The 16,466-nt window shown below is 42.0% G+C and overlaps 1 protein-coding gene across 1 annotated transcript; it reads right to left on the bottom strand.

Moving 5' to 3' along the window:
- Positions 1–1,894: 1,894 nt before the first annotated feature.
- Positions 1,895–16,177, bottom strand: LOC146311999 (alpha-tectorin-like). The gene is made up of 23 exons (XM_084740114.1): positions 16,119–16,177; positions 13,407–13,522; positions 12,994–13,272; positions 12,818–12,913; positions 12,532–12,697; positions 10,916–11,316; positions 10,246–10,822; positions 9,569–10,152; positions 8,473–9,025; positions 7,781–8,379; positions 7,397–7,554; positions 6,854–7,254; positions 6,529–6,725; positions 5,560–5,955; positions 5,167–5,450; positions 4,675–4,949; positions 4,453–4,572; positions 3,543–3,727; positions 3,272–3,432; positions 2,796–3,047; positions 2,465–2,624; positions 2,131–2,233; positions 1,895–2,024 (listed from the first exon to the last, which is right to left on the bottom strand). Exons 1-23 carry the CDS (start codon positions 16,162–16,164, stop codon positions 1,930–1,932), a joined length of 6,204 nt encoding a protein of 2,067 aa, XP_084596240.1. The 5' UTR covers positions 16,165–16,177; the 3' UTR covers positions 1,895–1,929.
- Positions 16,178–16,466: the final 289 nt, after the last annotated feature.

The following is a 16,466-nucleotide window of genomic DNA, read 5'->3' as shown; positions in this document are numbered from 1 at the left end:
TTCACCACTATGGTTCCAGGGTTTAATAATACGCTGGACAGTTCTTAACTTAATTTTAGTAGTTTCATCAATCTCCTCAGCTGTTTTCTTTGCTTAATGCAGGCCAACAATTTGACCCTTCTGAAACACAATAACATATTTTCCACAACCACAGGAGATGTCTTCTGACATGGTTATTAAAGAAATGAGAAGCTGCTCACTGCATCAGTTAGGGTTAAATAACTTGCCAGCTGAAACATATTAATCACTGCAGTAATTATCCTCTTAATCCTCTTAAATTGAGGTGATGACGTTTTTTTGGCCAGGCAGTGTATCAGTGTATGATGTATGGTTACTGTAATTACCTTGAAAATACGAATTAATTATTAAGTGTGTATGACACAGAAACTACTTTGGAAAACAATGCCCTACAAACTGCTGTAATATACAACAAGTATTACATGCATACATGAATGAAGGATAATAATAGAACAATGTGACAGGTGATCAGCATGATCATGCTGCTCTCTACTGATAGAGATTATGATGGGGTACAAACTGATCTGTCTCCTGCATGTCAGGTCTCCTCAAAGTCATTTCAGTCAGCACAATGCCAAGGTTTGATCATTTTACCTGGAAGAGACAACCAAAATATAAACCACAATCTACATATATCTATCTTATATTAAAATGGATCATATTTTGGATTTATGGAGTTTTACACCCCTTACACAGGAGCTTTTGACTGCCGAGAAGAGGAGGTTTTCAGGCTTGGGAAGTGGACTAGAGGTTCAGTCACTGCTATGGACATTAGGCAGAGGCAAAAACACTGAACAGTTGAGGGAGGAAGCTACAAAGAGAAAAGCAGAGAGTTACCAGGCAGGAGACAAGAGTAAATCTCGTAATGGCGGGGATGCCCCTATTAGTCCCAGTTAGTCATCAGCAGCGGCCACCAGTTGGACTAACACCTGTGGTCCATTTGCTGTGTGTCGTCCTCTCTCTCTCTGCCCCCTTTCCTGTCATATCTTCAGCTGTCACTATCAGAATAAAGACAAAAAAGCCCCCACCTTTCAAAATAAAAGGCTTTGTAACAGTAATCACACTGCAACACCACTGGTTCCTGGCAGCTTGCAGCAACCAAAGAAGCCTCTCTTGTGTACAGTCGAAAAAAGTTTATCCGTTTCCACTTTAATGTGTGGGCAAGACTGGGATTCTGTACAAAAGTGCTACGTAACAAATGAGAGCCATACTCCCCGCCCAAAATACTTTATTATTGCTTTTAACCCTCATTTTACAATTACTTCTTATGTTACAGATATTAATGAATCACCACAAAGAAACAAAGGATACAAGGATATAAACATACAAATGCAAAAAAGGCAAGTGACTTCATTTTTAGTACATTTAGTACGTTGCTGCCCCCCCGGTTCCCGCTATAAAGAAAAAATACTTCTACTTTTCACCTGACCACAAACCAAACTTCCAGTACAACACATCTCAAAAAGAAATACAATTCAAACATTCAGTACACTGAGTGCTTCATAGAGGATTCCCATTTCACACATAAACAACTTTATCATTTTCATCTTCATTATTAATGATTATCACTAATGAAAAGAAAATTACTTCAAAAGCGACTAGCTAAGTTACTAAAGCCCATTACAAAATACAAAAAGATAAGCAGGAAGCTTTATGAAAACAGAGTCAAATGTGTATTTGATCTTATTCTGCCCTCTGTTGTAAAAAAAAAAAAAAAAAAACTACCACCACTTCAGACAACAAAAATCAAGAGCAATTAACAAAATGTATTTCTAAAATATATATAACTTTTCACGCCTTCACCATCACAAAAAAACACTTTCCACTTTTTACTGGAGAGAGACAAATTAAGCTACTTCTCAGTGATTCATATTTCGGTATATGGTATACCTGTTGACTGTTTTTGTGTCTCTAGGTCAGAATTTTGGCAGTCAGCACACTGATGAGCAGGAGGGTCACCATGGAGGTCAACTGACTTGAAGCACTGCTCGTTTTCATCATGCCGACTGCAAGAGAACAACCAAATTGCAAGTGTAAACCTGTTTGCACAAAATGTTTCAATCGAGTCATCAGTAAGAGTACAGAAGTTATGAAAAAATAAGAGAGCTTTACCTGTGAGATCTCTCCTCAGGATTAGTGGTCCCAGTGAGATGCCTGTAGTGTCATGGTAGGATGCATCTCTTGCAACTCGCCTGTGGTGACCTGGGTAACATTGCTGCAGATCAAAAATAACATTTTGTTAATATTTTGTGAAACCCCAAGTCCTCCCAACAATATTGTTGCAATATCGAGGTATTTAGTCACAAATATTGAATTAAATGAGGCACATTGCCTAAAAATACCATGTTATTATTCATAAGTGACATTGCCCAGTCCTACTCTGCTGATGCACCTGTTGATAATCTATCTAGTCTTACTACAAATACACACATAGAGTTGTACTTACAGTGGAGCAGTTGTTGTGGCTCAGAAGACACAGGTGGATCTGGCAGTGCAGGTAGATGGATGAATAGTTGTTGAAGGTGAACATCCTGAAGGAGAATCGGGCAACAGTAGAGACACCGTTCTGAACCAGCTCTACTGTACCATCTGCTGGATTTGGACACCTGGAAACAGGTGAAAGTTGTAGAAGTTACAGTGTTATCAGGCGGACTAGTAGGTAACAGGGTTAGGCTGTAAAAGAGAGAATTGATAAAGCAATTGAAGAAAGGCACTTTTCAGGCAAGAACAAGAAATCAGCATGCAAAGACAAGGTCAAGTTTCAATAGCTCCATTACTCTGCATTAATGAGATCCCAGCGGACAGGGTAGCCGGGGGTGTTGACTGGTGTGGCCCAGCAAGAGTCCAGAACAGTGGAGATCTGCCGTGAATCGACTCCTTCTGTCCGCACCTCCACATACAGCCTCTCGTCAATTTCAATTTCGATGTTCGTGTTACTAGTCAGGGGGAAGCGGTAGGCAGCATCCTGGTAGGGGATCATTCTCATATTATACTGTCCACGTCCAGATGGAAGCTTCTTCCTCACAATGCTATGAAAAGACAACATATAATGTGACTGAACTTGAGAGGGAACAATTCAACAAAACACTGGCAGGTTACTGGTAACTTCAAACCTCTCAAGAGTTACTCATTATAATTTAACATTTAGTCAGAGGTTGACTATGAAAAGGACTGAGGTAATTTTTACTTAGTTAGCAACACCTAAGTCAAGAAATCAATAAACCAAAACATGCAGATGAAATGGTTTTGTCACCTCTCTACAGGGTTGATGCCCACAGCCATAGACAGGGCCTGGGTCAGAGGATATTCACAGCAGAACTGCAGATGTATGTTCCTCTGGCGGCTGATCAGACCTTGATGGGTGTCCACATCACCCTGGATGGTGTTCTCATAGATGAAATGGGTTCCATTGCTCTTAAAATGGAAATGACAAAATGGTATAAGTTGATTATAGTTGTAACACGTCTTATAGATAAGATTCATATCTAAAATCTTAGTCATTCTGTGTTGATAGTGTATGGTACCTTGAGAACTGTCCCACACAGCTGATTGTCATTGTTAAAGTGGAAGACCAGCTGTCCGTCCTGCAGAGTCCCATTGCAAGACTCATCCCGGAGATGGAGTACGCTTGAGTGGAAGCCAGCTTCAAACAGCTGGCAGCGGGACACTGACATGGTGCCTGTACTACTGACACAAGTGATGGACGAGTCTATAAAAGATAAATGCATGACAACATATTTTGAGCTTTGGACGGCAAAAGAGACATTTGTAGTAGGGCTGAATTGTGATATTATATATTAGAAGTAATGATCATTTTTACATCTGATTTGTAGACTAGGACATTTCTGCCTCACCACATTCATTCATTTAAAGTTTTTTCACACTTTTTGCCTTTAAGAAATATTGCATCTCCTGTAATTTGAAAATTGCAGACAGCCATATTAAAATTTAAAAAAAAAAAAAAATCTGATTAGTTGTGCAGCCCTAATTTGTAGTATGTGTATTTTAAGTTAGTGTTACTGGTAGTCACAGTCATGAAACCTGGGATAAGGCAGATTATTACTAAAAAACTCATTGCTGATGTCTGGTATAGTTAAGTTATAGTTACTTTGTTTTACACTAATCTGATATAGCACGTCCAGTGTATTCATGTCTTTCAAAATCTCAGAAATTTGAGCTTTTTATTCACTGTGACAAAATGGTGTTGATGAAAACCATGAATGAAATTAACACTGAAAATTGGAGAATAATAAATCTCCATGAAGCCATATAGGATAAATGCAAACTAACCAAACTGTATGTCCCATTGTTACATACTCTTATGTTGGTGTACATTTTATTAACAATGCCATTGTAGTAAAGCAGTGTCTCACACTGTCCCTTCAGTATTCTAAAAAAAAAAAAAAACAGTGTCTTAAGAGGACGTGTCCTCACCGTAGCTCTCATTGTTGCGCCGATGGTGGTGTTCATCACAGAAACAGCCGTAAACACCGTCTTTCTCACCACACCACTCAAAGTCTGTGCAGTCCAGCTGTTCACAGGGGTCTGACTCAGCTTTGAAAATAGTGTGGAAAGAATGAAATAAGGACTAATGACAAGAAGTAACAGAAAATACATTTTTCCACAAGTAGGACACACTTCGTAGTCCAAACTTACCACAGTGCAAAGCTGAGCGCCACTCAGGAATGTTTAGGCCCAAGACGGAGCAGGTCCTCTCATAGGCTGAGACAGCAGAGCACAGCATGCCATTGGCTGGAGTGTAGAGGCAGAGATCGTAGACACAGGAACTGAAAAATGGCTGAGGGTCAGAATGCGGTTGACAGGCACTGAATGGACCGCTAGTGTTGGTGATGACACTACAGAGCTCAGAGTATTCTGTGATAAAGCTACAGCCGTCCAGTCCACCAGTCCTTTCATCTGTGGATCCACATCTGGAAAGACATTTTAGGTTTAACACTCTGGCTGACTCTGTTTGCCACAACATATTTTTTTCTATTATGCATATTGTTGTCAAGGGGACTTATATCATAACTGTGGACAAATGCAAATATATTGCACTGGTGCAAGAATATTTTCTTTATTTAGTGAAATGTTTTCAACTGGCAATGATGTATTGATGCCATTTTCTGTGTGGAATACACAGCTCACCCTGGTTGGCTTGTTGGTGCTTTCCAGCTGTGACCAAACTGATTATCATTTTGTGCCGACGTGCCATTGGGCAAGACTTTATCATCTGAAGCGTCATCGTTGAAGTTTCCACACATCCCTGTGACTCTGTTTTTACGGTTGTGGCCCATTCTGACCAGCAAAGTACTCCGGCCATCAAACTGGACTATCAAGTCATTGGCATCAACCACCATGTAGCTTCCCTGTCTTACCACCTGAGCTAAGGTTCCTACAGTGGTGGGAAAAGACACCTCACTTTCATTTACCTGGAGGGATGAGAGATTAGACAGACAGACAAGAGGTGAGGAGGCACTTTGTTATCTGTGTTTACACCTATCAGATGTTTAAAGTTTTACATCTTTAAATTAAGCTTACCATTACTCTTGTGTTGGGTCCAATCCTGATGTCTGCACTCTCCTGTTGATTTGAGAGGTGTATATCCACTGCTGACACAAACGACACACGGTTGTTGCCACGGTGATTATTAGTGGCTGTTACCTGAAACTGTGTTTCATTGTTGTTGTGGCTCACACTCTCAGTAATGATGTAGGAGCATGTGCCCTGGAAATGAGCCAGGGCCCCATCAAAGGTGATGTAGTGTGGGTCCCCCCACACAGTGCAGGTAGACATTACACTGAAACAGCCAAGCCGGCCATTTCTGATGGTGCACTCTTGTGCAGGAGTGCAAGGTGCAGCAGAACAGCGCAGGTCATTGGGAGCGTGGCACTCACATCGCTGGGAGCATCTGTCTGTCCAGAACGACTCACCAGCCTGTAGCATGAGAGCAAAAGAAAAGCACGAGGAAAAAAGGGAATAGTATAATGAAATGTTGTGTATCACGTTTGTTGTCATGTAACACACGTCATTCTTTTCTGCCACATTGTCACTCAGATGTTTGACTTGCAGCTTTGCTAAAAATGTTTGATGAAATTTCATAGTGGGAAAATTTCCTTTTGACTATGAACTGGAACCAATGGAAAAGCAAAACCATGCTCACTCTCTCTTGTCTGATTTACATGCTATTGTCCAATAAATTTTCTTGGTAAATATATGCAATATGGAATAGTAATAAATATTTGCCACTTTTTTTTTAACCAGACTGTGAACATGTTTATTTATGCTGTAAAGTGTGGCATTTTAATATTTAATTTGTTGGGATTGACTCACTTTTGGAGCCAGCCTCAAGTCATCATTTGAGGAACTGCAGATTTTTGGCATGCATTGGCTTCATTTTAGGGAAAAAGCTAATATTCAAGGACTTAAATCATAACAGAAATTATCAAATGATTTGGGGCATAATTATATGAATCTGGGATTCTATTTTATTGTAGGTATATGTCTTACATTATAGTATGAGCCATCATACAGGCAGCCACAGCTTTCCACAGGGACACATCTTGTCCCGCTCCTGACGAAGCCTTGATCACAGAAACATCCCTCAGAGCAAAGATGCTCACAGGTGGCATCAATACTGCTGGCACAGGTCTTACCACAGTCTGTACCACACAGCTCATAATGACTGTTGGCTGGACACTGAAGTGCTTTATAATTGAGGAAACAAATGATGGATGTCAGAGAGAGATTCCTTTGTTTTCATTTTTCAGAACACCTGGAGTGTTTCTTAGGCTGACTGACTGTAGATAAAGAAAACATTAACTGGTTAACTTACTGCAGGTGGTGTTCTGTCTCCAAGGGTAGATTCGAACATTAGCAGACTGACAGGCACTGACATACGCCTGAATGGCTCTGCACAGGAGATCTTGGCCTCGATTTCCTGACACACAGACATCAAACACACAGTCATTGAAATATGGCGCTGGGTCCACATGCTCATGGCAGAAGCTTAAGGGGCCATTGGTTGCTTGAATCACTTGACACTGGGCTCTAGCAGGCAGCTCATTGGTGCACCGAGGGCAGGAGGAACCACAGCCATCACTGCAGGTGTAGTTGCCTGCCACTTTCCAAGCCATGCCAAATTCATCTGGAGTGGTGACCATCATTCCAGATGGGGTGCGGAACTCATCAGTTCGATTTCCATTGAAGTTTCCACAAAGACCACATGTTTGTCCACTATTGATGGTAATGATGAGAGAAAACACCAGTGTTATTAATCAGATCACAAGTTCAGTCAGTATTAAATAAAATAAATAAAGGCAATGAAACTAATCAAAAGACAGGTGTTTGGGTAGTTGGCTTTTAAGTTCATGTAAACCTGTAATTTGAAGGCACAGAGATAGACACTGTACTCCATCCATCGTATGTGACACTCAGGCCAAAGTCAGCGCTGACAAATGTGCGAGATCCACTTGCAAAGATAGACACACGGCCTCCATTCAAGAGAACTGGTACATTTTTTGTTATTCCATTTATCTACAGAATTGGACAAACAAAAGTGGAAGAACAAGACACCTTTATCAGTATTATAAATTGACTGATTCAGAATTTGTGCCGAATTTGACATGTCAGTGTAAGTTTATTAGTGCTCTGACTCTCAGTTTGACAAACTATATTTATTCAACTATTTGAGCCCTTACAAAATTAAACTTTCCCCTAAGATGAAAACAAGCATTAATGTTTCAGAGGGGTTTAAACTCACCTCTACCATACCGCTGCTGTCCCCCGACATGCGCACTTGATAGCCCCACACATTCACAAAAACTTCATCTGTGATTGAAACTGGCAACCTTCTCCAAGGCTCATTCTTAGCTTCCACTGAAAACTGGTGGAGGCCAGCAGTGGTGTTACAAAGAGTCGCCAGAACATAGCGGCAGGTTCCTTGGAAGTCATAGGCCTTGCCATCAAAGGTGAGGTAGTGGGGATCTCCAGAGGCAGAGCAGGTGCCATGAGGGTTGGGATGGCAGCCATACTCACCCTCCACCACGCGACAGGACTCCTGGGGACCACAGGAGTTACGGATACAGTGGACTATTCCTGTTGTGCCATTACATGTACACAAGCTCTGACATTCATCACCATCCCAGAACTGTTCGCCACCACTCCGATAGTGTCCTTGGTGATAGCATCCACAAGCTGTTGGCGGCACACACTGGTTGCCATTGAGGATAAAACCATCATCACACTGGCAACCTTCCTGGCACACAGTGGCACAGGTGAAAGGGAAAGAGAGGCTGGGGCAGGTGGAGGGGCAGGAGCTTCCACAGAGTTCATAATGGCTGTTCAAAGGGCAGTTTTGCTCTAGAGAAACACAAACAGTTTGACTGAAAAAAGTCATTACACACATTAATTTATACCATTTGAAAACTTAATTCAAAAAGGAAAAGTACTTACCACAGTTAGTTGCATTCCTCCAGTGTCCCAGGTTAACGCCCTTCTGTTGACAGATCAGTGCATAATCTCGCAGGACCTCACATAAGGCCGATGCTGGATCATTAGAGGCGCTAATGATCTCCACACATGCATTCACATGCTGCTGTGGATCCACCTTGGCCCAACATGGGACAAATGGCCCTTGCGGTGAGCCAAGAATACTGCAGTACCCACTAGCATTGTTATTTGTGGTAGAATTCTGATTGACACTGTCAACACAGTGAGCAGCGAGGGAGCCATCTCGCCAACTGTCCCCAAATGCCTGAGAGTTGTTGACCTGGATGCCATTGGGTGTGCGGAAGTCGTCATGTGGGTGACCATTGTTATTACCACAGAGTCCACCTAGTGAGCCACCGTAGATACCAGGGGCAGTGACACGGACATAGTGAGGCCAGACTGTCTGGACAGTTACACCAAAGGAAGTGCGAAGGATGATACTGTGAACGCTGCTGTGGTAGATTTGGATTCGATTGGATGCTGAGCTGAATGGCAGTCTGATCCGCTGACCGTCAACCTAAAGTGACATTCAATTTCATGTTTTGTAGTTACTAGGATTTAAACAAATTTATGTGCTGCTGAATGTTACAACCATTATGTCACATTTGTGTTACAATTCAGGTGCCTCACTTTTAAAAGTGTGAAAATACAGGGTTATTCAAAAAGAATGAACCAATTTCATGACGCATTGCTTCAGTTCTCAAGCATCGTCATGGAATGAGTCAGTGACCATTTGAAAGAGGAGTTTTCTAAGTTTTGAATGGCTGCCACAGGGGCAAATAAACATCGAATAACAACAGAGATCAACTCAGTGGATCGTGATATGCTAATACGCGTCTGGGAGGAATTCTCTTATCGCATTGATGTTGCCCGTGCTGCAGGTGGTGGCCACATTGAACACTTGCAAGACGGGAAATAAAAGTTGATTGTGAGTAGAATCCTTGTGACTTTGCTGGAGTTTTCTATTGCTTTTCCTCAATAAAATATTGCTTATTCTTTTTGAATAACCCTGTATCACATTGACAGAATCTGACATTTCAAAAATGTTTCAATCACTTACCTGTACTCTGCTGCTATTTGACATCTCAATGGACACATGTGTTCCCTCTGCCTCAAACTTTAGCAAACGGGCAAAACCCTGTTGGCCTCTGGGCACTTTTTCTGCTGTCACCACAAAGTGTGGATGGTTAGACAATCCCATCACTCTGGAAAGGGTCAGTCGACATGCACCAGGATACTGGTATGTCAGTCCATCAAACGTATGATATGACCCAGGGCCCCTTGTCCAGCATGTTGCATAGCTATTGGGTCTGCATCCTCTTTCTCCATCTTCCACCCTGCAAGACTCTTGTTGGCCACAACCATGGGAGCGACAGGTCATGGAGCCATAACTGCAGCTACAACGTCTCCCACAGTCCTCATCTAGTATTACACTTTCTCCAGAGCGGTAGTAGCGGCCCTCAAAGCTGCAGCCACACTCGGCATGAGGGACGCACCCACCGGCACTGAGGATGTAGCCTGAATTGCAGATGCAACTCTCCTGTGCAGGGAGAGGGCAGCTATGAGTAGAATTGGGGTTGACACAAGTAGCTGGACATCCTGTGCCTTGGGACTCAAAGTGGCTGTTGGCAGGGCAGGGGATTTCTAGAAAAAGAGCATAACATTGATCTTGACATCATGGACATTTTACCTAAGGATACTTTGACATTATACTGATTAATTGTCTGACAGACATACCACAGAAGCCTCGTCTCCTCCAGCTTGGCAGCTGTATACCATTCTGTTGACACTGACTTGCATACGCATTTAGGGCTTGGCAAAGAATGGGCTGGTACCCTCCTCCTACACACAGATCATACACACAGCTTTGCACGAAGGATTGTGGGGGTAGTCGTTGATGGCAAACAGCAAAAGGTCCAGATCTGCTCTGGAGGATACCGCAATGGTCAGCACTGCTGTATAAAGTGTTTTGAGCTGCAGTACACCCAGCACAGGCCAGACCTCCACAACGAGCCCCACAGCCAGGCTCATCATCCCCTGATGCTTGCCAGCTGTTGGCAAAAACCACATCAGAGCTCACAATGTCACCTTGACGGGTTCGGAAGTCGTCTTCACGGCGATTGTTGAAGTTTCCACACAGTCCACATGTTGCGTTCTGGTAATTGTAGGGTACACTGATCCTGACATGATGGTTTGTGTCATAAGATACCACCAAGCCAAAGTCAGTGCTGATGATCACAGAAAAACCTGACTCATAAACCTGGGCACTGCCATTGCCAAGGGAGATTGGAGTGGCTGCAAAGCTTCCGTTAACCTATAAGCACACCAATATGCAAAAAGATAGTTGTAAAATATTAACTAAATAAAAATATTTTTGTATGTGGAGATTTAGTTCTCATTTTCTAACCTTAGCTTCACCACGACGTCCCTTGACAAGCTCAATAGTTTCATTGTAGATATGTACTCTGACCATTCGTGTCCATGAAACTCGAGTGCTGCCCCGGTGCTCATTCTTGCCCTCTACTCTATAGTAGGGCAGCCCTCGACCACATTGCTCAGACAGAACGTAAGTGCAGGTGCCCTGAAAGTGAAACACTGTGCCATCGAAGGTATAGTAATGTGGATCACCACTTATAGTGCAGGTGCGTCTCTGCACCGTCTGGCAGGAGAACTGAAAGGCACTTGCCCGGCAGATTTGGGAAAAGGAACAGGGTTGGCTCTGACACTGCAGACCTGTTGAGGTGCAGGTGCACTTCTGTGCACAGGTACTGTCACTCCAGAATGAGTCACCCAGCTGCACTGGTTCACCTGTGAAGAAAATTAAAACAAATGTTTCTCAAAAGACATTGATTTCAACATGCAAACAGTATTACTGTATTTGTGGGGCATTTTACAGCTAAAGATGAACGGATATAAAAGAGGATAACATGCAAGAAAGGTCCTGAGCCATATTGAACTGGTGACGCTGCATGGTTATGGACAGCATCTTAACCTTGAAAGACACCAAGATGATCCAACCATTTCCCTTTTTTAAGAACTACGTAGTCACACCAACAGAAATTACAATATTATAGAATGAAAAAATAAAAAAAATGTAAACACTTTCCTTCCAACAGTTTTTCTGTATGTCACCATATTGTTACATAATAGCTGTTCAGTGCATAATATAGTCAGTTGTTAGTAGCATATTAAACATTATCATTAGTTCAACAACAAGCATAGATTTACTGTCAGACTTGCCAGTATTGTGGTGGAGTGATGGTCATATATGCATTAGGGTTGGGCGATGGCCGATGGGCTGAATCCATCACTGATTGCTTTTTTTGCCCAATTTTTAGGGCAATATTTGTCATTTTATTTTGCTAATGTAATAGTCTGCAGAGTGACAGCCTCTGCTCTGCACTGCGCTCTCATCCAGCGGCGAAGTTCACACCTACTCAGCTGACCATGAGTGCTCTCAGCTGGGTGACGAGTCAGAAGAAAACAGCCTGCAGAGTCAGACTCTTTAAGCTCTTTCCACGTGGTAAAGTGAGGATTTATTTTGACCAAACCAGAGCTGGTGAGTGTTGGAAGAGTGGACAGACTAACAAAAATGGTTTTGGTGAGTTTTACATGTTTTTCTGTTGAGTCTAAATGAAGTGTGTTTTCCGAGGCGTTAACGAGCCAGTTAAGCTTGTATTAGTTCGGTAAAAGAGAGAAACTTGAATTCATAAGGTGAACGGTTGTTTCTCTGTTTAAAATGGAAAATAAGTGTGAAAACATAATTTGTAGACACTTTGTGAGTTTATTTTGTCCACTGGACGTAATGAACGTAACATAGTGAATTCACCACTTGCACACATCTCCCAGCTGAGACCTGAAAGGTCGGGACAAGGCGGGTGGGGGGACAATGGTATCGCCAATAGCTGATGGTTGGGCTGATGATGATCGCTTGGAAAATTTTAGCATATCGCTCAACTCTAATATGTATATTACAATAAAACAAATAAATCTATGGTGACAACCCTCTAGTTCTAGTCTTACCATTGAAAGTGCAGCCTCTTGATCCATGGTCTGTCCTGAAAGCCCAGCGACCAGGTACATTGACATTGCTGCTCTGGAGGAAAGTTGAGTTGTATCCTGATGCACTGGCAGAGAATGATCCAGGGATGGTAAAATGGTGAGCAGAGCGGACTGTGTCATATCCAGCCTGGAAGTACATGTTTCACAGATCAAAATAATTTTATTTTTTCTGTTTTTGGACATTGTGATTGCTGCATTCAGATTTAAGTAAAGCATGGCAACTGAAAATTATTGGAATGGCTCTAACCTGTACATTACGATGTGTTGAGGCTATTATCCCATAGTTCATCAGCACAAATGAGTACTGGCCACCAGAGATCAAGACTGCTTGGATCGTTGTTCGCTGACAAAAAAATGGCTTGTGATTTTTATAGTAAATATAGTAATGGGTAAAATAAAGGTTTTTAGAAAAAGATGACTTACAGTTCCAGTCATTGGATAGTAAGCCACTTCATACCATGTTGCAACAAAGACCCAGTTGGCATTGAAATTCAACCCTGGGAAGTATTGATTAATGTCTCGTGTAGCTTGGTGAAGAACACTGCCACTGGTGTATTGGTCGTAGTAGATCTGACCATTTCCTCTGTTGTCTAAATCTACCCAGAGTGGTGCAATGACATCCCTGGAACCGTGCATTGGAAACCTTTGAGGTATGTAACTATACCATGGTTGGGTAAAGGTCAGGTGTCCATTGTGGTTCACCTAGAAATGAATAAATCAGTTCTTACTGACAAAGAATTAGTGGGCATTGATCACAGTCATTGACAATTACATGTTACCAAATATATTTATTAAAAACCTTCCAAAATATGGATTTTGCAGTTTGCTTTACATACATAAATCTGATTATACGACTGTCCAAAATAAGGAAAAGGTCGTAGTAGAGAAATTTGAGGAGAACTTCCATCGTCTGATCGAGAGCTTGTTGTTCCAGTAACTGGGTATAGGGTTCCTAGAAAGAACAATAGATGTCACATGAAAAAAATAGAATGAACATCCACATTAGTCTTAAAATCACATATTGACAGCTGTTGCAGTGTTTTTAACATTTAACATTTAACATTTCTAGAAAACCACACCTAATGATTAATATCCAAGTTTGAACATATAGTGTGGACACTTTTAATCCAAAATATTGACCATTGATCAGAGAAGACCTGAACACGACAGACATTTTGACATGTCATATCAGGAAAAGTATAGTTTTAACTGAAAATGTTAGAACGACTGCATTCCATTCAGCTGGGCAGAGTTCCAAACTCATGATTCTCATAATGTGCATGCTGGCTCACTGTCAGGGCTTACTGGGACACTTGGGGGAATTGAGCCAATTCTAATGAAATTTGTTTGACCCACACTTTTCCTTCAATGACAAGTCAAACAGAAATGCCAGCTAAAGATCTTGGTTTAGCTGAGTGTCAGTACATCACAACACCATGACATCACTATTGGCTGTAGTTACAGGTGCAGCAGAGTACACACCCAACGTGCAACCAGGGCACCAGTTATACTGGTACTTAAGTAGTAAAATCAACAGCCAAGTCTTTAGATACAGCAAAGCAGCCCTTTGTGTCGGACCTCCTCAACCCCCACCTTTTTGCTAAACCTTTTTGCTATGCTATTTGAACAGCACTCTAAGGCCGGAGATATACTTGCTGTTTACCTGTGCGTAATTGAGTGGTAATTTCTGAAGACGCGCACAGCCATTGCTCCAAATAGATGCAGGATATGTGAGGCAGCCATGAAGCGTAGGGATGCGTAGGGATGCGTAGGGGTGCGTATGCAAACGCATAGTTAAAAGCAAGTATATTTCTGCCTTAAAGCACCAAACGAGTTAATATTGTGTGCTGTCAGTTTATGGTCACTATACTTGGTCACATCTGCTTAGTGCTATGTGGAATTCCTGTGTACACTAGAAATCACAGGCCTATATTTATTTTCTTTTTTTTTAAAGTTATGTTTGTGGGCTTTTTTTTTTTTTTTTGCCTTTACTAGATAGGATAGCTGAAGAGTCACAGGAAAGGGGGATGAAGAGATAGAGGGGATGACACGCAGCAAAGGGCCAGCTCAAACCAGCAGCTGCTGCAGAGGACTGACAGCCTCCATACATGGGGCTGACGCTCTACCAACTGAGCTAAATGGCCGTCCCTAGGCCTATATTTCATTATACAAACAACAAATTAATTCAGTTGGGACCCAGCTAACATCTTCAGTTAAAAGCTAAAGGTACAAGACTATTTCTTGCTCACAAACAAACAATTATGCAACAGTAGTATTAGGGCTGCGCAGTATACACGGTATGACGGTAGAAAACTGTATAAATTTGGCCACGGTAGAGATTTCTGCTCTACCGTCATACCGTCGATGACGTCATCGCACCTGTCTCCATGTGAAAATGGCCGCAAGCACGGTAACGGCGGAGAAGGAGGTGCTGGTTTAAAAAAAAACAAAAAAAAAACGGTGCTACATCCGTGATTTGGATGTGGTTCGGGTTTAAAAAGTCGGATGATGAGCAAATGTCATCTGCAAGATGTGTGGAGTAACTGTGACGCTAACAAAGACCCAGACACCGTCGAACGAACCCGGACCTATAACCAATAAATTATTAATAGATTTTATTTTTTTACGGGACGCTTCTATTTTAACTGGCGCAACTTTTCTAGTCTTTCCGGCGCTGGTTTAGTTGATCAGGAAACACACAGACCAACTGCTTGAAGTACTGTTTACAATATCCACTTTATTTTTGTAAGAATTTTTGTACTTCTGAGGCACTATCCTTACTTCTGTTGTTCTTCTGCACAATAAATACTCAAAAAATTACATTATATCTTTGCTTTTTTGTTGTTGTTGTTTAAATCAATTTAGTTTTGCTAAGGGACTACAAAACCCCTTCAGAAACACTTCCATTGTAAGTTTTACACCACAACATTTATACCGTGATAAATACCGTTACCGTGAAGGGATTCAATTTATACCGTGATATGAATTTTGGGTCATACCGCCCAGCCCTAAGTAGTATTAGCTGTAACCTAATGTCAAAGGTATAATCCTGAAATAATAACTGCTTTGAGCAACTTATTTTGAAATGATTGTATTAGTAGCGGGGCGGCACGGTGGTGCAGTGGTTAGCACTGCCACCTCACAGCAAGAAGGTCCTGAGTCCGATCCCCGGGCTTGCTGAGGCAGGGCCTTTCTGTGCAGAGTTTGCATGTTCTCCCCGTGTCTGCGTGGGTTCTGTCCGGGTTCTCCGGCTTCCTCCCACAGTCCAAAGACATGCATGCTACGTTAATTGGTGACTCTAAATTGCCCGTAGGTGTGAATGTGAGTGTGAGTGGTTGTCTGTCTATGTGTCAGCTCTGCAATGAACTGGCGACTTGTCCAGGGTGAACCCCGCCTCTCGCCCAATGTCAGCTGGGATAGGCTGCAGCCCCCCATGACCCTTCCGGAATAAGTGGTTACAGAAAATGGATGAATGAATGAATGTATTAGTAGCATGTTAAGAGTATTAACAAATGAAAACAAAACAGGTTATCTAACTATCAACTCACCATTTGTATGAGGAGTCACCGTACCTATGAAAACAAACGTACACATGTAACTGGGCAAAACTGTAATCTTACTATCTCAGTGTTGCAGAATTTACATACTAATGTGATTGCATTTGTGATTTGTGATTCCTCTTTTGTGGTTTATTACATAAGATTTCTGTGTGATTCGTGATTTTGCAGACTCTTTTAATCCAACATACTGACCAACCAGAAAAGACCTTAAGACACGTTGCATGAAAAGAGAGATTTCTTTTGGTAAACAGTGCTGTAAATTGCTTGTACGTTCAGGCTGATGACTGTTTATGGGAATTTGCAGCCAGCAAAGAAAACTGCCAGGAATTGGATAGG

This window comes from Lutjanus erythropterus, chromosome 17 (assembly GCF_056507025.1).
Source record: "Lutjanus erythropterus isolate fLutEry1 chromosome 17, fLutEry1.hap2, whole genome shotgun sequence".
NCBI classification, from domain to species: domain Eukaryota; kingdom Metazoa; phylum Chordata; class Actinopteri; order Lutjaniformes; family Lutjanidae; genus Lutjanus; species Lutjanus erythropterus.
This window is presented reverse-complemented; position numbering and strand designations above follow the sequence as displayed.

Excerpts from the sequence above, each read along its gene's own strand:
- LOC146311999 (XM_084740114.1), bottom strand. The coding sequence starts at position 16,164 with ATGTGTACGTTTGTTTTCATAGGTACGGTGACTCCTCATACAAATG. Across the intron at positions 8,380-8,472 it reads GAGGAATGCAACTAACTGTG|AGCAAAACTGCCCTTTGAAC; the intron begins GTAAGTACTTTT and ends GTGTTTCTCTAG. Across the intron at positions 2,625-2,795 it reads TGGGATCTCATTAATGCAGA|GTGTCCAAATCCAGCAGATG; the intron begins GTAATGGAGCTA and ends ACCTGTTTCCAG.